Source organism: Centropristis striata, chromosome 1 (assembly GCF_030273125.1).
Source record: "Centropristis striata isolate RG_2023a ecotype Rhode Island chromosome 1, C.striata_1.0, whole genome shotgun sequence".
Taxonomy (NCBI): domain Eukaryota; kingdom Metazoa; phylum Chordata; class Actinopteri; order Perciformes; family Serranidae; genus Centropristis; species Centropristis striata.
Window position 1 is genome coordinate 14,677,330 of NC_081517.1, and position 22,818 is coordinate 14,700,147.

Genomic DNA, 22,818 nt, shown 5'->3' on the forward strand with positions numbered 1-22,818 from the left:
TTTAGTTGTCAAATTAAAGCCCGACAGTGCCTCCTGTTCCTGTGGGACTGTGGGAAGTGATTTGTGGTGCTTCTGCTGTCCGAAGGGAGACTATTTGCAGTGTTTTCTAGGTGAGAAAAATGGGTCAATTTTTGATCTGAAAACTGGCGAGCACACAGCCTGAGGCAACACAAAATGTCTCTTCTACTGTACATGCAACGGCTTATTACTCTAAACCAAACAAATATCAGCAATGCTTTAATTGATATGCACTGTAAATGTTTTATGGCATAATGAGTATGTGCAATGGCTCTGCAGTAGGATGCTGACTACCTAAATGCAAATTAATTTCCTCCAATCTGTGCACACACAAACAAACAGCCACATAGTATTCATCACCAAGGCAGAACAATCACAGTTTAGGCTTTGAGGGGCACAAAATATAACTCCCAAATCCAATACCAGAAATTGTAGGCTGCAGATTGCACAGAAAAAAGCACACAACCAGATGAATTGGTGTATGGAAGAGTAACAAGGACTGTAAACTCTACGTGAACTCAGCTAAACTGCTGGTTCTACAGTGGAATACAGATTATAACATAGTGCTCTTATTCGTGGCATGCTGGGCTACTTTTTTCGTTATTGTTTCTCGTCCTTATTTGAGTAAAATCAAACACATTTAACGCGCAGAAACTGGATCACAAGGAATCACCAGTTAACAAGATGAAAAGTATGGTAATGTATAGAGCCTTGGTGATATGGAATGCTATGCCAGGACAAATCATCCAAGAAAATAACAAATTCAGATTTAAAAAACTACTGAAAGAAAATTTATTTGCAAATCAGCTCTCGGTGTCGGCTGATATATAACCAAAGCTACTAAATACAATTAATTAGGGTAAGTTTGTTTAGACTTATGAGATCTATCAATGTATATGTATATTGACACATAACTGTAAATGTATATTCATTTATTGTAAATATATATATATAACTGATCATCTGATGGAAAAAGCCAATTGTTGGAGACACTGTTAAGTGGAACTAGGTCCTATTATATGAATGCTGTTTTTGTTTTTGTTTTGTAGTTGCTTTGTTGTGTGGTGTGTTTTATGTAATTAATGCAGGGATAAGACTACTGTGTTGAGTCTGGACTCCAGGAAAAGTAGCAATGGCCATAGTCAAAGCTAATGGAGATCCAAATAAATGAAATGAAATGAAACAACAACTGGTCCAGACTGTGGACTCAAATATATTACCAGTGAAACAATCATGGCTATTTCCAGATAGTTCAGATTGACTGATAAGCACCATTCGCGCTCCGGCTGCAGCAACACTCAGCTTCCACTACAGGTGCATCTCAATAAATTAGAATATCATAGAAAGATTTATTTATGTCAGTAATTCAATTAAAAAAAACGCTACAATGAAACATGTCATGTATGTTATGCAGCAAACCAGCAATTTATTAACTTTATGCAAAAAGCAATAAGTGTTTTTTGTGGAACGCATTTCTGTGCAGGTCCATAATGCACACATGCACATACTTAAATCACCTTCAAAATAAAAGCACTGCGATTGTATTGATTTCAAATTTCCGGGCAACCTAATGTCCAGGTCTGAGCTAGACTCTTCTCCTCTGTAGCTCTCCGGTGCTGGAACAAGTTTCCATCGAACATCTGAACTGCTGAGTCACTCTCAGACTTTAAGAAGAGACCAAGCTCTTCACTGAACACCTTCACACATATTTAACACAAATATTACATTCATACAGAAATATAACATTCTGACTCCCTCCCTCTTCTGGTCAGTGTGTCAAAAGTTTAGCTACTCCTCTAGCTCCTTCACTGATAATCAACCAGGTGATAAGAGTAGTGCATTGGCTGCTCTTGCTTCTGCACTAAGGATGTTTGTTTTGATGCTGTAGTTGCAATGCGAGTCAACTTAATGTAGCTCCTGTTAGCCACCTCCCAGCAGCTCTCAAGCAACCAAAAAGTCAAAGAAGCACGGTGAAAGATACGGCAAACTGGTTCGTAGTTAGGGCTTTAAATTCACTCGTCACTAGTGCTGATTAACGGGGTTTGGCGGGCGGACATGCTGCTCCAACACAAACATCTCTAAATGCACAGTAGGGTCCAAATCTTAGACATCTAAGTTCTGATGGTAAGTCAGTTGAAATCATCTTAATGTTGGTGTAGCAAAAAACAATATTAATCCCTTCAACTGTCGAGCTGATCACCAAACTGCACAAGCCTAGTGCAGGACTTGTACATTAGATTTACAATGCAGGAGAGTAAAGGATAGAAAATATGCAGAACTCACAGTCGAGAAAGGACTTCATTCTTCTGAAACAGCAGCTCTGGAAGTTGGCTGAGATGGTTCTTGTTGAGGCGACTGGATGGATAAAAAAAAACATGCTGGATTGAATTAACTTGCCCTATTATTGTTACAGTACATTAAGTGGAAGTCACCTTAATTTTACATGCATGTATATTCATGTATCTGTGTGAGCTCTCACAGTCTCTCCAGCTCCTTCAGTTCATCAAAAGCTCCTCTCTCAACATTACTGATCTGGTTCTCCATCAGATGACTGCAATGAAACCAAGACAAAGAAATTAATGAAAAAACACCATCAATTAAGAGAATTAGACTCATATTTAGTCTTCAAGACTGATAAGATAAGACTTTATTTATCCCACAGTGGGGAAACTTAGCTGTCACAGCAGCTCAAGGTACAGACAAGGAATTTTAAAAAGAGAAAAAAGAACATAAATATACACCTTATATACAAAAAACATCTTGCATGGCTTCTATTTGGAATGTACTATTAATATTGTACATAGGGTTTTTAGTTTTGTTGTTTTTGTTTTTTCCTGAAAGTATTTTGTATTTCACAGACATTACACATCAGAGAAAAATGGATTGTAGCATTTTAAATAGGTTGTTTATGTGGTAATGTGTACAATACATGAAAGAAATATAAAAAATATATAAATATGTATGTATATAAATATATTTGTGTATGTATGTATGTATGTATATATATATGCAAGTATATACAGTATGTATGTGTGTATATACAGTATATATGTGTGTAAACAAAGGATATGCACAGTATAAGGGGTATAAAACATCCAATTTGATTGCAAAAATATGTCCTCATAAACAAATAAAAAGGGTTTAATAACTATTTTTCAATAGCATGACAACAAAAATTATTTAAGCACACAGCCCAACTGTTTAGCCCTAAAAAATCTGGAGTATATTAAACAAAATATGGCAATTTGCAATTTTGTAAATTTAAAGAGCACATTATTTTCATTATTTTGTGGAGATATTATGAGCAGATTGCATGAATTTTGACATTCTAAATAATGATCTGAGGCTCCGCACAAACCAAAACAAAAGACTAAATTCAACAACTCTTCACCCTGTCATTAATCAAACTAAAAAAGCCTGAGCAAACATTATTTCTGCCACGGTGGCTGGCGGGATCCGTACACTTGATAAATACACTCCCCAGACTTCCACATAATAAACCACTGGTGTAACGCTCAATCCCCTCCTGACAGCACCGAGCCCCGGGCTCCCAGCAGGCCGCTAATCTGTTCTGAGCAGGCCTCCGGAGATGTCATTAGTCCCCGGCATGTCGTCTTTTTAACACCTAATGTCCATCACTGACACTCAGCACAGCCCCAGTCCTCAGGTAAACACAGGAAACCACCATCAGTGCAGACTCTCCCAGAGGGCACAATGTTTCCAGGTCAAAAGGTCACGGATAAACCCCCTCCCTGTTGTAAATCTGACTGACACTGACACCGAACAAGCACCTCTGGGTGGCTCATGTGTCACTGCAGAGCTGAAGCATCTTTCTGTTCCCCCTGGCTTTCGATTCCCACATTCCTGTAAGACCAAAAACTAGCAAAGAAATGTGGGAAAGAATCTCTGCTGAATACATACAAGCTGTTACACCATCAACAAAGAGTCTGACAGCCGGGAGAAAAGGTTAGGCTGCTTGATTTTACAGACACGTCTCTGTTTACACATGTTCAAACAGCAGCCAAAATGGTAACTGCACTCATTTCAAGATGTTCTGCATAATGGAGATATATAAATGTAGTTTTGAAACGTGTGACTTACAGGACTCTGAGGTGTTTGAGACCGGAGAAGTCTGTCTTGGTGACGACTGTCAGGTTGTTTCCGTTCAGATCACTGAAAACAAAAAAAATGAGACAACAGCAGATTAGAGAGCAGGAAGTAATGTGAGGAAATAAGTCAATATCAGTGCATTCAAATAATCAATGACATCTGAGAGAAATGCAAGAAGGAACAGAGAAATGTAAAATGTACCTGTACTATTTTTTTAATTCTTATTCTCAGTTGAGAACGTTCATTAATGCACTGAACCCCAACAAGCTGTTTCAGGGCGTGTTTGCTCTTTTTACAATTTACTTCCTTGAATTTCACTCTATATATAATATATAACTCAAAAATATGTTTTATGCCGAATAACAGTTAGAATGACATAAGTTGAATTTCTCCAATTATTTTTTTTTAATTGGAAAAAATATATATATAAACACTGTGCCACAAGTGTCACAAATATATATATATATATATATATATATATATATATATATATATATATATATATATATATATATATATATATATATATATATATATATACATAAGATTTGTTTTTGGTAAATTTTTCTAACATAAACTTTCTTAATCTATCATCTGTTCAAGGACTGTAGAGAAAGTTAAAATTCAGATAATTTAGGAGAGTTTCTTTCTCCAATAAATGGTGTGTTTTTTGGTGATCTTATAAAGAAAACATACAGGATGGTGCGGTTCAGAGGGTTAAACTGCACATCATGAGAATACACCTCTTACAGAACATCCAGAACCAAGTTTTATCACATTTGCTTGAACTATTGGGGCATATTAAGTATTCTCGTTTCAGTGTGTTGCACTTCAATGTGTTGCACACAAATAAAAAATAAAATAACTTTCACATTGGGATTCTTGTAGCTGAACTTCTGCCCTGACTAGTGTTACTAGCACACAGATTAAGCTCCACTGGGACTCACTTTCTACTTTTTCTTAACTGTAAAATAATAATATATATTTATACAGCCATAGCAAACTTTCCTCAAGGACACTTTCTATGAATGTACACTGTAAAAATACAGCACATTGTTTCTGCTCTTTGAAGTTATTTTCACTCAGTGTGCAGAAAGGGAAGTCTTTTCAGTGGGAGTTCACTTTGAGGGCAACCTGCACACACACACACACATATATATGTATTTTTTACTCTAAATCAGCCAACGCCAGCTCAAAGTTGCAACCGAGGACACAGTTTCTTTTCTTTTGTTCAGATGTACAGTGTGAGATTCCTTCCATGATGAAACAGCTACTGTTTGAGTATCATGTTGCTCCTCCACTCACGCTGACATGCTCCACAATCTATTTTCTCTGCAAGAATTACTACTATTTTACTCACTCAAAGTGGCAGCGTCGGAGAAATGACTAAGTTTCCAGCCATTCTTGTTTACACACTTAAGGTATAATCTGTTGTTAGTGTGTTATGTGATATTGTACTTAGGCAGCCACTCTTTTCAACACAGTCATGGAGGCTGCTCCAAGCGGGAGGGGTTTAACCCTATGACCTCATTGTCTACTTTGATTGACAGCCGCAAAGAAAGAGAGGGGATGATGTCACTCTTCCCACGAGGCTTTGTGGAAGAAGAGGTAAGCTGAACCCTGTGCAAGTACCTGTGTGTGTGTGTGTGTGTGTGTGTGTGTGGAGTGTCATGTTCCTGTACTACTGTAAAGGGTGGAGCAGAGTGTGACCTTGTCCCGTCCTGTATAACAGAGAAAAAGAGAGAGAAAGAGACGGAGAGAGAGAGAGAGAGAGAGAGAGAGTGGATGTTGTGGTTTGGGTGTGTGAACCGGATCTTTACTTCACTCTTGGAAATGCAAAGAAAACACCTGGCAAAGAAGAAAAATAATAGAAAATGAGCCCTGCACTGCACAAAAAACCCCAAGCCATTTCAAGAGTTATATTTAGATATGTTCCCAGAGAGGTTCCTCTTCTTTCAGGAGTTTTCTACTGTACAAAGTGTCCATATGTACTATAAAAGAGAGTTTTTGGCTGCTACAATCTTCGTACTAGTGTACAGAGTAAACATGCCCTCTAAAAGTTTGGCTGAAGATAATTTGAGGATCTAGCAGTCTGAGTTTGATAAATCAAGTTGTGATCTTAGAAAGTGACTTATTTTAGTGCAGTGTTCCCCAGTCAGTGTTTCCCTGCACAATTACTGTTAGGTGACAGTAACACAAGAGAGAATTTTGGGCTAAAAAGACTTGAGAGATCCCCATTTGATTTCAGTAACTCAGAGTGTGACAGGTGTGTGTGCGCACTTTCTGTCTTTTTTTCCCCAAAGCTTTTAGCCATTGTTGTTGTGGTTGATTCTTGTCTGCTGCTCCCCCCACTGATGGAGTTTACAGTATTTTGCAGATAAGTGGTGGTGTTAAATTCCCAGTATGAACACAAGTACTGAATAAATACAGGATTATACCTAGGATACACAGCATTATGCAAGCATTGGTTATCAGAAATCTATCTACAGTACTAAGAACAACATCCTGTGGAAACCAGTCACAATATCACTTCTTTAAAACAATATCTCCACCCTATTTCTGCAGACCATGCAGTATTGAAGGGCAGAGCAAGATGACAACAGGAAGCGGGGCTTTCCTTTAGGTACTTTTCCACCCAACTTCATCGGTTAACAGCTCAGGTAGCGGCTACTAACTAGTCGGCGCTGATTGGACACGGTTGAGGCAGGACATGACGTGAGTAGAACTCTACACACTTTATTTCAATCTCCTCATCAATGGCTTGCATCCTTGTCTGGTGCATGGTCTCCAAGACCAGGCGTACAATCACGACGAACAGTAACACAGAAACCATCTCGTCTCCTTCCATGTTGATGTCTCGACTGCTGTCAGCGTCGCGTCACTGATGTCACAGTCAAAATTGTCGATGAATAATCACAACTATTTACGTCACATTCGAACTCCGTTGGCTAGCTGCTACAAAAGTAACTGTATGGGAACAGAGGCTGAAGGGAACTAACTAGTGGGCGGAGCCAAAACACTCAGCCGCTTTCCAAAAAGTACTCAGTGGAAACACTCCGAATGGTGCTGTCATGACTTCTGCCTCTTCGTGTTGATGCACCACAATGCATGCACATTATTGAGGTATATCTCCTAAAAGTGGTCAATCTCATTGAATTTAGATGCTACCCTGTTAAAAATAAATAAATAAAAGTCATGACACTTTGTGTTTGATTCTGACAGCTGCTCATGGAGGCACAGCGTCAGTGTCCATTAAGTATTGCACACAAGCTGGTGAGGCAAAGATTGGAAAATATTGGAAGGTGAAATAATCTCATCCTACTGAAAGAAAATAACATTTTTGGAGGTCTGAAGATGGAGGAGGCGGAGGAGGGAGTTCTGTGAGCCTGGGGGGGAAGCAAAAGCAGGGGATTGGCTGAAAGGAAGGGAGGGGAGGATGGCTGTAGACGGGTCGTGGCGGGGGGTCCAGAATCACTGCCTGGATGTGTGTGAAATTCCCCTGACAGTTAGACCGCACAGGCAAAACAAGCATGAGGAGGGAGAAAGACGTACAGCGAAGCGATGACCATATTGTTAGACGCTGTGAGAGCATGTATGGAAAGCTCAGACCAACAGCAAATTGGAAATGATCATCAGCTAATTGCTAACTCTCACAGGATTTGTCTTTGTTGTACGAGGAAAGAGACACACGAGGGACGATACGAAACACAAACGCAGCCCGGAGCCCAGGCGTGGTTAATCGAGTTTTGTGCAGCATGGCGGGGTCAGGGGTCAGCTGAGCGACAGACTCCCCTCGAGTGGCGACTCTGCCAAACAATAGCTCATTAAAGCAGAACGCGTCTCACACACACACACACACACACACACAAGCCGAGCCTCAGTGGGCAGTGAGGCAGTTGATCCGCTCAGCTCTGCTCTCCACTGTGAGATCTGACATGGAGGGGGCGACTCAGTAAGATGATGAGATACATCATCTAACTGAATTTAAAGGATGTACAGTTGAACCACTGATCCTGAAGTAGAACCGGGTTTCAAACCTCAATACTGCTGAGTAATATCAGAAATGTGACAATAGAGTTGAGTATCAAAAACTGAGTACAAAATCAAGTATGTGGAATAAATACTTTTTCTACGCGATTCTCAAATTCAAAGTCTTGTTTGCTGGTATTTTCTGATCGAAATCCTTGTTTGTGTTAAGACATCATTAAACTGCTATAAAAAAGTATTGGAAACATGTCAAACATTATTGTTCTCCACCTGGAAGAGAGGCAGGCAGTGAGACAAATGCTGATCCTTCAGTACACCAAGCCTCTGTTAGACAAAGTTAAATATGCTCTCTCGCACCCGCATAGGATTTTAATGTCAAAGATACCTAAGAAGAATGATAGCACGTGTCTTGAAGGTGGTCAAATACAAAGATATCAAATATGAGCACAAATACTCGCCATCAACAGCATTAAGGACATGAACATGCAGTGCAGTACATTTGAGTTTGCATGTGGCCAATCGATGCAAATAGCTCATTTTAATCCACAAATCAATTGAGCATCTGTGCACACAACCAACCACATAAACAGTTCAGTCTCAACCGGACTGAATGAACAAAACCCAAGACTAAACTAAAATCTTCATTCAATACATAAAAATAACAATTTTAATGCCACACTGACTTGTAATAGAGAGAACTGTGCAGGTCATTCCCCCTCTGCAGCGAACCACCTGTTCTACAACGATGTAACTTTGGTGAACGGGTACGAACAGCAGCGAGAAGTGGCTTTATGGCACGGTAACACCACCAACTATGCCACTGATTTTGGTGAACTGGTTTGTATTTTATGGAGAAAGTGTTTTCTGGTTTTCCCCCAGGTCCTCTGCCTCAAATCTCTGTGATTTAAAGAGTTTCCTGATGGATGGAAAGCTTCACTTGTTGCTAACATAAGGCACGTTTCCATTAGGTACTTTTCCCTCTAGTGAGCCGCTATAAGTGTGGCTTGGGAGAGAGGATCCGCACAAGAGCCACCTAACTTCACCGTTTAGTGGCTCAGAAAGTGCCTGCCTCAGGTAGGTACTTTTCTGAACCGCTACTGAGCGGTAATTTGGCGCATGCGTGACATATTTGCAGACTGGTGTAAACTGGACGCTGAGGGGTTAACATCTCCTGCTTTGGCTGCAGCTGGGAGAGACTGTTGCGGGAGGACTGGGCCGCTTGTGAGTGCTTTGGGACGGCGTCTGCTACTCGTTAAGAAGAGTAGGAACGAGTCTCCAAAAGTCTCCAATAACACCAGAAAAAGAAAAAGTTGCTAGATTTGTCGCTGGTCGCTTTTTTGAAAAAGAGTCGCTAGAGGGCTCTGAATAATCGCGGCAGAGTTGCTAAGTTGGCAACACCGCTTGCTGCGTCTGTCTGTTGTCACATTCAAACTCTGTTTGTTAGCCACTACAAAAGTACCTGTACGGAACAGAGGCCGAGGGGAACTAACTAGTGGGCGGAGCCAAAACAGCCATTTTCCAAAAAGCATTCACAAAGTACTCAGTCGAAACACGGCTACAATTGCTGTTGTTGTGCCTTAACCAGAGCTGGGCGATGGGGCAAAGAGACCAGGTTCAGCGTCCTCTGCGGACATTACAGCAGAGGCGAAGAGAGTGGAAATGATGTTGACTTAGAAAGCTAAGTAGTGAATGTTAGACTGACATTTAGTTGTTGGCAACAGCTTCGTTAAATCAAATCTGATTTAAAATAGTCTGCAAGACAAACAGCAGACTTTATCTTTAGTAGTAAGTTATAGATAATAGTAAATACATGGTAGATAATCCTGTTTCTGTAGTTGGTTTGGATTAAATCCCCACATAACACAGCCGTTCTAGTAAAAATGGACTGATCCATGATCCTGGTCAAATCATCAGGAAAAACAACATTTAAAGGCAGTATTCTGAGCCAAAGTTAAACAAAACAAAGGTCAGATGTCTATTAAGACCTCCCCAAAACACTTCCCGCTAACCCTTTTTAATTTCTATTCAGGGATATTCTGTGTCTCGTTTGGTCACATGAGAACAGAGCAATCAGTACAAGATGTTACTGAGCGGGAGGTTTCTCGGGACATTTCCAACCAGCCCTGGAGTGCTTCATTTGGACCGAGATCTGACCATGACCAATATACCTCCCAGACGCTCTGCAAATGAGCCAAAGAGTGGCAGCAGATATTCTGCTGCTTCAAGTCGAGTCGTTTCCTGACCGGGAGAGAGAAAACGACTGAAATCTGCGGTGTGAAATATGAACAAGTCAACACCAGACTGCACTGCAGATGTGAAAGCAATCTGAGTTTTCACCGTCACCTCCTCCTCCTCCTCCTCCCTCTACAACACCTCTTTCACTCTTTCACCTCACCACTTTTCCTCTTTCATGTTCACCTCCTCTTTAACAACTCTTCTCCTCCTCCTGCTTCTTTCTCCTGTTCACATCTTTCTCCCCAGATGCAGCACAGTGGATGTGACTAATATTAGCGACCACACACACACACACTCAGGTCTAATGACACTTCATTAGCGGCAAGTTTCCCACTGTGGGGCTGCGGGGGAAATGGTAAGATGATTATAAGAGATGGACAGAGAAAGAGACAGAGGGAGAAGCTGAGGTGGCAGTCACGGCTAATGAAACTGAGAAACGAGGTGCACGTGAGTATGTGTTTGTGTGTGTGTGTGTGTGTGTGTTCATGTGTGTGTGAGCAAGAAATACAGGGAGGCAAGGACTGCCAAGTGATAATAAAACTGAAGAAAATTCAGCTACTGAAACACAGATATTCAGCTTCTTTACAACTGACAAATTTGAGAAATTATCCTACTTTAAATTATTTACTATATTATTTTGTCTTTTCTGTTACACCTAGTTACATCTAGTACCAGTGAGGTTTTGAGATACTTAAAAAACATTTTTACATTAGCTAGATAAACACAGAGCTCACTGTGGACAGGTTCCAACAAAAAATGTTCACATCTGACCATCAACTGAGAGCAGTGTTAGAGGAAACAGGCCTAAATTTACACTTTTTTAAAACTTGTAAGGCACTGAGGTTTCCCTCATTTACGGTGACAACCAGTACAAGTACCAACCGTACAAAAATACAAATTCAAAATACAGATAACAAACAATGTAAATAAATAAGTAAAAACTGTTATTAAAAGCTAAAGCTAAAAACAGCTGCAAACTGTTGCAGGCATGTCTGCAATCAAGTTACAACATTAACCAAATGTTGTGTGCGTACTTTGAAGTGTAAGTTGAAGATTATTCCAGGTGGAATGAGTAATGTAACATGTTATTCTTGCAAAATTAAGGAATCAGTTATCTAGCAACATTTTCAAATAAGCAATCCATTAATCCATTATGATATTCCTTTTGCTGCTACAAAAAATAGGGAAATTCCCAACCCTTTTGGGCTGTTTTACATGTTAGCTTTGTGCTAGTGGAAGTAAACAAATCCTGCAGGTTTGTTCAGTGTTCATGTGCAGCTCAGCTATCAAGATGGCACAATGGACAGCCATCAAGTCGTGGAAGTAACTACATTTTGACCTAATTAAATTGTTGCATGATGTACTTAAGGCTATACAGGCTTGCAGTTTAATGTTTTCATGGAGGAAGCTGCTCCTAACATGCCTCTGCACAAATTACTGTCTGAGCATTAGGAGCTAAATGCTGCACAGGTGCCTTTGGGTACCCTCGGTTTCTATTTCCTTTCATGTATCTCAAATAAATCAACTTTCATACATGTTTTATGAACTTTTTAGGGTATATGCATGACCCTGGTACCTTCTTGAATCATTAATTTACTTGTAATGAAACATAATTGAGCTGTAAAGAGGATATTGTGTGTTTCATCCAGTTAATAGCGTGCAGATTTACAGATTATGGGCTGTAGACAAGGCTGTACAATGAAGTTACTCATTACATACACAAAGTTACGCTGTAATGTAACAAGTTTTTACACATTAGTTTTAAATGCTTTGGGTATTAAAAGCCTAGGCGAGGTGTTGTAACTCGTACAGTACTGTCACCACCAGTAAGGCCACAAAACCTGCATTTACAGATCTGGACTTTTATTTTGACTTAAATGCAGATTTAAGGAGCTTAAGAGTTAAGATACTTCTGCACTTCAGTTCATTGCAAACTGAAGATGATACAGTGCCTAAAAATTAGAGTTTGGTTTGTTATTTCTCACTTTCAACTTTGAACTTGAAGAGAAAAAAAATAAGATCAGATTAGAAACAGCTAATTTGTGGGGAAAAATGTTGTTTCCCATTTAATTTTGGTGATAATGAGGTTTTTGTTTCAGGTTATGTTGTCTCTCCTGTGGATGAATAAAATGTCCTCATAAGTGAACAACTCTCCTGTGTGTCTCTGTGTTTGTTTTTGTGCTCACACACAAAAATACTCCAGAACACACACAGACACATGTAGCTTGATTACGATTTTTCTCAATGAATCATGCCCAATTTACATAATGATGCATCAGAGAAATAAACAGAGACACAGACTAAGAGAGCAGCGTGTGACTCAGTGCTGCGTGAAGCTCGGACTCTCTCTGGTTTGGTTGTTTATGTTTGAGTTGTGTATCCAGGAACTCTGCTAAAACTGGGAGACGCTTCAGGTCCAAACTCTCCAGCAGACATGTTTTTGTTTGGCTGCTTTTTATGCTCACCAGAAACTCTGACTTGGTGCATAATTAATCAAATAAAGTTGTGGAATTGATATGCCTGTTTCTCTCAAACGATGCCAATGCTGTATAACCAAATTTGGAAGCGTTTTTTTTTTTTTAAAGCTTAGTAATATTTATCTCCTGATGACAAAATGGACAGAGAGGGTAATGTTGTGTCCTGTTGTGCACTGGAGTCTAAGGAGACGACCTGTTTACATGAAACTCTAGCTTAAGACACTTTATTTTAATTCTAGCAGGAGAAGTTTTGACTTTTTAAATTATTAAAATGACGACATTGACCTTTATATTCCATCTGAGTTAAAGACTTTTTATACTAGACTTCTAGTACCGCTCATGTTCCCCAAGCATAGTTAACAATCCTGGTAAAAAAAAATGATTCTTTAAAAATACAATTTGCTGTGCAAACATCAAATGAATGGTACTATTAGTAGTATGCATTTGACAAAACTTTGGAAAACTAAACTAAACCACTACTGTTTCTCCATCACTGTAAGTATATATATTCTGAGACCTTTAATGCAAAGAATGCAAATACATTTTTTTGGATACACCAATATATCAAGGTTATCGTCAATACCAGTGCATTAACACATCCCTGGCATCAACGCAGAAATCCTCATTTTAACTTATTTTGAGGGACCATTATGCATCATCAGCAGATATTTAAACAAAATAAAAATAAAATAAACATTCAGTACTGCTAAGTAGTGGTGCAACCTTTAGTCTCCATTTAATTGTCGATAATTAGTCAGTTGCATCATCATGCATGCTGTATCTGGACCTGACGTCATTTTACGGAGCAGAGTTTGAGGGGTGAGCCGTCTTACATCATGACTTGTGCCAAAACAGTGACTGGGAAGCATCGCATCCCTAAACTTCAGAAATATGGGAGTATTTCACCCTAAACCCTGCACAGGAGAGTGGCTGAAAAAATTGTAAATTGGACCTTGCATATCACAGGAGCACATCATGCACAAAGGCATGCCGGACTTGTAGTTGATGCAGAATAGTCCAGGTAAAGTAATAAGCTTCTCTGCTAGCTAACGTCATTGATCTATATAGACGGAGTTGTATTGGCTTTAAACCTCTTCCAACTGAGACTCACCATCACAGGGTTAAAAGTCTTACCTCGCCTTAAAGCACATTACTTCTCCAAACCTATTCCTATTTACGTTTCCTAAATAGCAACTTAAAATTTAAAGAAAGCTGAATCAGCGGCAGTTTAATAATGAAGAACGCATACATATTGTCTTTACTGTTAGTTAGCACCTGCCTAAAAGAACCTCCAACTAAATTTAAAAGCTTGAGAGCTAAATAGGAGCCATTAAGCCATTGTGTAAGTAAATGAGTCGACGAATCGTTACTATCAAAATAGTCATTAGTTGTAGCCCTGAGTGGTAAATGAAGTAAATGACAAATCATTGGAGCGAGGACCGGTCTTTTCTCTGCATACACTCATGAACACACATACCCTTTCTTTCTTTCTTTCTTTCTCACACACTTTCTCGGCTCAAATAACCATGCTCATCAGGGCCCAAAGGGGCATCCATTTTTCAGCGTTGCCATGACAATCCAACGAGAAGGGGGTGTTTAGTTTGACTGGTGCAGTCACCTTGATAAATGACCCTCTTATTGCTGCCTGTCTCCCAGGGAATACTGTACACACACTCTGTCTCTCTCACACACACACACACACACACACCACTAACTCTCACTCCCCCAGTGGCTAGCTGTCCAGCTGACACACACACTCAGATCACTTTACATGCTAATTGGGCGACAAGCCCTTTAACAAATAGCTATTTAATGAGTTGCTCCTCTCCACTGCAGGGCAGAGCCTGTCTGAGTCTGCAGCATGTTAGACGGCTGGAGCTCTGGGAGGAGGAAACAATTCAGAGGTCACACTGGCTGTGTTTACACCAGGATGGAGGTCTTTTTAAAAAGGTTCACTTTACATAAATCACAACAATGCATATGAAGATGTTGCTATACCAGTACAATGGACATAGAGGTAATTTCAATCATGGTAGTCAAAGCAGTGAAAAACTTTCCAGAAGCAATGTCTGTGTTCCTCTGGACAGTTCACAGATGTCACTAAGTTTACACTGGAAGAACTTTCTGCCAAAGACACAGTCCCTTTGGAAACGGCTGAACAGTGTTCTGTAGATTATCCACAAATGGAGACATTTTTTCTGGAAAGACACGCAGCTGTTTAGTGTTTTAAAAGCCCTTCATATTGAAGTGGAGGTACAGATGTCAGAGAAAGATGTCTTAAAAATCTTGATAACTAAAAACCAAAAACTCCTAAATGCCTAGATAAAAATATGCTTATTCCTTTTTTGTCAATTGTGTAAATAAACTCTTCCATCCATCCCAAATAAATATCAATTCACGTTCATCGTATACAGATATAGAGATTCTTTAGCCAAGGGTTAAAAACAGACCAGGAGCAGGGGGAAACTGCAAGCTGGGGTTGATTAAAAAAAAATGAAATATGTGGCAACCAAAGCTGTCACATTATCTTAAAAATGTGCAGAGATTAAAATATAAAAACACAACATTTGGGGACATTCTGAGCTGAAGAAACTGACTCTGACATATGCAAAGCCCACAGGATTTTGGTTTTATTGCAGGGAAGGCTAGACTTGGTGCAGTTTTGAGACAGAGGTACTTCAACCTTTTTATTTTAGTCATGTGGGTAAAGATGGTCCTGACAAACTTAATTGAAAAGTTACTGAAGCAGAACACTCCCTCAAAATGGAACAAATAGCCAATTACAGGTGTGAACCCCAGCTGGCCTGCTACCACATATGTCCTATGTGTTCACTCTGTTAATATGACCGTGATGATTTAAGTCCCTGCCATGTTTAGAGAGACACATGCAGAATCACAGGCCATTGCTTATGATTTTTAACAACCTTTGTGATGTGTAGAGGTGGGGGAAAAAAATCGATACAGCATAGTATCACGAAATTTTGCGTGGCAATATTACATCGATTCATGGCTGCCAAGTATCAATATTTAGCGTTCCGATGGCTGGTGTCACTTTCAAGAATACACTGGATATCCTGGTATCATATGAAAGTAGAAGATGTAAGGAATAAAGCAGTGAAGCTTGTTTTTTTGAAAGTTTGATAAAATGCTGCAGTTGTTGTCGTCCATACATGTTTGATATCAGTTCAGTTTGACTGAATACTTTGTTGGTCAGTCTGTGGGTTTGACTCTCATTGTGGAGAAGTAAAAAGACTGAAGTGAGATGATTAGACTGAGAATTTTCCCTTATTGGACAAAACATTTCTTGATTGAATTTAATTTTGTGGACACAAAAAGCAGTTAAACAGTTAAATCCCAATATATTGTATCGCAATACTCACCATTTCGCAAAATGCTTAAAATCGCAATAATATTGTATCGTGGCTCAAGTATAAAATCGTATCATGCGACCGATACGCTGATTACCACCTCTAGAGATGTGCACAGGTGAACCAGCAAGAGGAGCCAGGGGCCGAATTCTGGCGTCATAACTGACAATAACCACTGCGTCTGAACGGTAACAGCTGTCGAAATAGGTGAGACCACAGACTGTATCTTGTATCTTGGAGTGGGGAGGAGCGAGGACGGGTGTATCTAAAAACAAACTCCTTGAAGTGTCTTTAAACGCTGAACAAGACATTTTTAAATGACCAAAAGATTCAAACAAACTTTGATGAAGTGAAGTCACACGATGAAAGGGTCAAAGTTCTGAGACAAAAACACAAACAGGTTTGCGGCTATTTAGACGTACACAGTGACGTGGATACACATTGTTCTGCTTCTATCCTGATGACAGCTCGTCTTATTAGCTACCTGTCAATTAGCCACGCCTCAAATAAGCTTCTTTACCATCTATTTTCTTCTAAATAGGACCATAATTTACACATTAACATCCTATTGTCTTGAAGAAGATTTGAAACTAGCAATTGACACCATGTTGGCATGAAAAAAAGTTCTGTGGTTATAAATCAAGTTGATTTACATTAAAAACCAGAAAGTTTAATTAACAATATAAACATAAAAAATAAAGAAATATCTTTGCTCTGCAGGTATTTAAAGATATAATAATCTCAAATAAAAGAGGCAACAGGCAAGCAGGGTAGAGGCCTTATTTTTGCCCTAAAAGCCTAAATTTGATGCCACTATCTAATGCCACTATTCAATCTTAATCATTGCATATTTTAATGAATTGTTGTAAAGGAGAATAAGGGTTCTTCTGTTTTATTAAGGCATCATATTTTGACATTCTTCTTCTTTGACAGTAAATTATGTGGTGGACTCTGTTTATACATCCATGTGGTCTTATTTTGAAAGCTACATATATTTGCTTTCATTTTGAAGGCGGGTCCAACACGTTCTTACCGTAACGTTTAGTTAATACATGCACCGTGATAACAAGTGGAGGCTGACTGAAATCTCGTGGAGTAGCACAATCCAGCGAGAAGTATAGTAGTAAAAGTAGGAAAGAAAAGAAAAGAAAATCGATTGTTCCCCTTTCCATATCGACCGTTAATAAAATATCGATCGAATCAAGCTTCGCGATATATCGCCCAGCATACAAGTCTTTCCATTCGGGCCCCAAAAATCATCCTGAACGAAAAATCACCTGTTGGATCAACCCTGAATCAGGCTGATATGGATCCTGGATATAAAATGTCAAACTTCATGGGGGTTTTTTTTAGCTCTCATAGCAAAAAAATACACCTTTCAGCTCTACTAAGTGAAACTGTACCCACATTTATGCCAATAAGACTTCATCAGCAGGTGACACAATAGATGCTAAAGTATTTTTTTCTCCACTCTGTCAGCTAGTATTACTTTGTACAGCGAGAAATCCTTTAGCAGAGGAACAGTTACCATCTCAGCGATATAAAAAAGACAAACGAGCAAGTGGGTCTGCAGGCTCAGAGTTTTTTCCAGGCCATTTCTCTTTGACCAGGGGGCCCGAGCCCTCATCCCTGATCATAAAGCTATCAGCCTCGGAGGGGAAAACATCCTCCACGCTACAGTAAACCAGAGAAGAGGGAGGATAATGTATCTCTGCTGGCACCCCTGACAATCATCAATTATTCACACACAGGCACTCTAGAACCTGAAATAAACACACACACACTCACAATGTATAAACACATACATGTTCACGCTACACTGAGAACACCATACAGCACATGCACAACATACACTTACAGAGAAAGTGTTTCTTTTTTTATATACACTCAGTTAACGCTTCAATGTTCATTAAGGTTTCTTTTTTAGGATAGATAGCTAGATAGAAATCTGTGACATGCCTTGCATTTCTGGGCTTATTTTTTTGGGTGCATCTTCCCTTTTTTGTACATAATACTTAAAAAGGTAGATAAAAGACATGATATCACAACTAAATATTCCAGTCAGCTACAGGAGAGGTTTCACAGCAGTGTTCTCAGAATCAAATCAATATCAAAAGGGCTCATTTCTAGAGACGCAGCTTTGCTCCTGCACAAAAGAAAGAGGGACCAATTAGGATAACAACTGCATCAGCAGCAGACCAGAATGCAGTGCAGCCATAATAATCACCTTTTTTTAAATGGAATTTGTGTTTTCACACTGCTTCTCTGGTGGCTAAAGGCACCAACCACCTCAACCACCTACTGAGCCAGAGCAGCTGATATGTAACAAGGCTGAGCAATATGGGCAATCTGCTAGCCCCATATATATATATATATATATATATATATATATATATAGTATCATATCTCAATAAAAATATGTATCACAGTTTAAAAGGAAGCGCATTGTAAAGCGTATTTTTGTATATTCCTTTTGTAATTAAATCCTTGACAAATGAAAAGTATCTTTTCATTTAATTAAGAACTTCTGTGCAAAAATTAACATAACCATTATAAGTAAAAGTGAAATTATAGAGTAACAATTCATGTTTTATGCACTGAAAACTGATCTTAACATGCATGCACACAAGTAAAGAGCAATCAGATTAAAACAATATTTAGATTTCACTACACTGGGGTATTCCCATAAGCCGAATTCCTGCATGAAGGCATGCAGAAATTGAAAAATAAAGCAGAATGAAAGAAGAAACTCCTGCACACTACTGTCAGAAAACACAACTCACAATCTATTTTAACCAACATTTGGGTTCCAAGTGGACCTTTATATCTCAGAGAGAACCCTGTCCTGAGCTGTGTTGCACGACTGTATCCTGGGCAATGAAGCTTAAACATTGGAGAAGCTTGTCAGTTTGTTAATCACATTGAACTGAGTGGTAATGTAAGGTGTGATTTAAAAATAAAACCACAAACTTCAAATGATATCCTCTCAAAATATTTTACACCCGATCTTCTGAGAAATTTGAGTTAGTATGTGTTTGTTATTCATTTCCAGAATATCTCAATTACAATATAAATCTATTGCAAGATGATGAATTATTGGCCAGTTCTAGTATGAACTAATATGATCCAAGTGCTTGTTTCGGTGTGCGGGTCAACTACGAAATGTATGATTCCTGAAAGTTTCATCAAAGATAGATTAGTAGTGCAGCAATGAAAATATTCCAATAAGTTAGAAACTAGTCACTTTTCTTTACAGCAATGTGTCATTCCTTAAACTTGGCTCCACAATGTCTGAGAATACAGGACACAACAATAAACCAGCTTAATATTTTGACTTGGTGAATAGGTGATGCCATCAGACAACCTTTAAAATGTTTGAATAAGTTTTATAGTGACGTATATCAGGAGCACACTTCCTGGCTTGCCTTGCAGGAAGACAAGCAACTTAACAGGAACAACATAAACATATAACATTTGATTATATAACATGGAGTGGAATAGGAAAAGAGGAGGGGGAGAGAATGAGAGGACATAAGGAGTGTTTCATGAGATGTGTGAACTATGGAGATGGAGATGAAGAGAAAATGTGTGATTGCAACAGTTAACAATTGCAGGAAAGAGCAGTGATGCCGCAGACCTGCACTCTGAGTCCCAGGACTCAAATGAAGAGTCAAAGAGTGTGTGTGTGTGTTTACACGCATGCTTGTGTGTGTGTGTGTGTGTGTGTGTGATATGATGTTGAACAGACGACCGGTAAAGAGAGCTGGGATGAGAAGAGGCACAAATGCACTCATTCTCACATCTAAATAAAAAATAAAAGCATGAACCCCAGGCCCCTTTTTCTATTTCTGTTTTTGACACATATCTATCAGAAATATGGATTTTTAAGAATACTTGTGAGGACCTTAATAACATATAAAATAAACATTGAGCCTGGTGTGGACCACAAACTGTTCCAGCAATATGCCGTCACTTTAACAGATTCCACTCATCTATCCATCTGTGATCACTGGTCCTCAGAAGTATATAAAAACATGAAAACACACGTGGTGAGGGGTATGACTACTCACAGCCTCTCAGTCCCTCTTGGGATGTTTCTGGGTACGGATTTAATCCCCAGGCCATGGCAGTCCACCGTGTTCCCCAGGCAGCTGCAGGGGTTGGGGCACGCTTCCACACCTCCCCGTCCTGCAACCAGCACCAGGACGACCCACGCCAGCACCGCCTGCAGCCCAGACGGAAGAGCAGCCGTCCTGCAGCCTCCTGACCCGGCTCCATCCCTGCTTCTCCCGGGAGGCATCCTGCTCTCCTGCGGCACTTCACCACGCTGCAGAGATGAGCTGACAGATCCTATCCCCTCCTTCACCATCCTTCTCCCAGGGATCACGACCACCACGACTGCCACCACCAACACCAGCAGCAGCAGCAGCAGCACCTCCAAAAGTGCACAGAAAATGCTTAAAGTACAATGAGTAAAGAGCTTGAAGAAGCTGAGACAGACAGCAGCAGAGCCAGGTGAAGTTCAGCTCAGACTGAACGGCTGCCACTTGATGCCAAAGTGGCCTTTCAGAGAGAGAAAGACAGAGGGGGGGAAAAAGACAAGTATATCCTCTTTTTCTTTTTCTTCTTGTCCCCGGCTTTAGAGCTCCTTCCAACTGGCTTCTCTTCTTCTACTCTCCTGTGTGTTCTCTGCTCTCTCTCTCTCTCTCTCTCTCGTGCAGCCGTACAGTGTGTTTGCCTCTCCCCTCCACTTTTCATTGAGTCATTGTGCACTGAACAGTGAGCCACTAGAAAAAAAAAGAAAGGGGGGGACTCCCTCACTCCCTCTATCTCACACACACACAGAGCAATCATCCATCAAAAGCTTTTACAAATAACAGCACCGAGACTCCTCCCACGCCACCCCCCCTTCCCCATTTACACACATACATGTACACACACACACACACACACTCACACACACACACACACACAGCAGCAGCACCCGGAGTGAACTCACATCTATTCAGTGACAGCAGTAGTGGGAGCCGCCACCTCCAGTGACGGCAGGCTTTTTCTCTCTCTCTTCCCCTCTCCTTCTTTCTGTCTATCTCTCTCGCCCACATGCGCTCTCCTCCCTTGGGGGAGAAAAGAGCCCTAGGCTGCATGGACATGATGAGAAGAAGAGAGAGAGAGAGAGAGAGAGAGAGAAAGAGAGAGAGAGAGAGAGAGAGAGAGAGAGGGAGGAAGGGAGAGAGGACAGGAAATCGTGATCACACTGAAGCATCCGACCGGGAAGCTCCAGTGAAAATGTGAGGACTGAAATGGAGAAACAAGAAAAATGAGTAAATGTGATTTCAAAAAGAAGCAGAGGGGGGCTTTGCTGTTCAATGTGATAATATTTTTCGCCACGGCTCAGTGCCAAGACGGCACACCGGGCTGCAGGAACTTGGGTTGGTTGGTTGTGGAAGGAGGGAGGGGGGTTTCTTGTGAGACTGGCATAACTGGAATGCCATAAGCTGCCACAGAGCTTACTCAGAAGTCTATTATCAATTCACTGGCGAGGCTCTGAAATTCAAATGGAGCATGGCTGAGGTTTTTTTTTTTTTTTTTAATCTCCACAGAAACGCTGGCTTCAGCTTTTGTGATTGCCATATTACCAAGAAGAAAAAAGAAAGAGAGGAGGAGAAGAAATCTGAATCATCAGGAGTGTGGTGGAGGGTAAAGCCACAGAAAAAGAAATCCACCACCAAGAGTTTGCTACCATTCTGGGATACAAACAAAACTGGAGGAATGCAACAAAAATGTTTTTTGCGCTGTTGATTAATCCGTTTTCCCCCTAAAATGAACCCGGTGATGGTTAAGCCGTAGATTGACAGAGAATATTGAAAACTGATACTTTCAAATTGCCTATTTTATAAGCAAATCACTCAACCAATTACATTTAACACAAAAATACAGGCAAATAAACATGTTTCAACCTGGAAAATGTTTTGCCTTTTGAATGATTTTCTTTCATTTGACCTACCTTGGGAGCTCTAAAAAACTGTAGGATAGATTAAGTAGTTTTTTAAAGAATAGCACGGTGAATTGTCCAAGGTTCATTGCAAAAAGAAACAGATAATAATGAATGGTGAACTCTGCTTCTTTGCTGTTTCTGTTTGTTGTCAGATATGTCACGATACAGATACAGTCATGGAATAAGTGATTAGACCACCCTTGTTTTGTCAAATTTCTTGTTCATTTTAATGCCTGATACAACTAAAGATACATTTGTTTGGACAAATATGATAACAAAAAAATAGCTCATAAGAGTTTAATTTAAGAGCTGATATCCAGACATTTTCCATGGTTTTCTTGATAATAACCAAATCATTAAGAAAACCATGGAAAATGGCTAGATATCAGCTCTTAAATTAAACTCTTATGAGCCATTTTTGTTGTTATCGTTATATTTCTCCAAACAAATATGCCTTTATTTGTACCAGGCATTAAAAATGAACAAGAAATTGAAGAAACAAGGGTGGTCTAATAATTTTTTCCACGACTGTAAGTGATTTGTACAATATATCATAAGGTTAGGTCGACAATAATTAGATTTCCTCTGATTTGAATTAGCGTTTGTTTGCAGTGTAGCGATAAAC

At 39.8% G+C, this 22,818-nt stretch overlaps 1 protein-coding gene across 1 annotated transcript in view; it reads right to left on the minus strand.

Annotated features, from left to right (window-relative positions):
* LOC131970981 (slit homolog 1 protein-like) overlaps nucleotides 1–20,564 on the minus strand; it is a 103,878-nt gene extending 83,314 nt beyond the window's left edge. The window contains exons 1-4 of the mRNA XM_059332239.1: nucleotides 20,266–20,564; nucleotides 4,120–4,191; nucleotides 2,498–2,569; nucleotides 2,302–2,373 (exon numbers count right to left, since the gene is read on the minus strand). Coding sequence (XP_059188222.1) covers nucleotides 2,302–2,373; nucleotides 2,498–2,569; nucleotides 4,120–4,191; nucleotides 20,266–20,564 — 515 coding nt within the window. The remainder of the gene's footprint in view (nucleotides 1–2,301; nucleotides 2,374–2,497; nucleotides 2,570–4,119; nucleotides 4,192–20,265) is intronic.
* Between the last annotated feature and the right edge of the window lie 2,254 nt (nucleotides 20,565–22,818).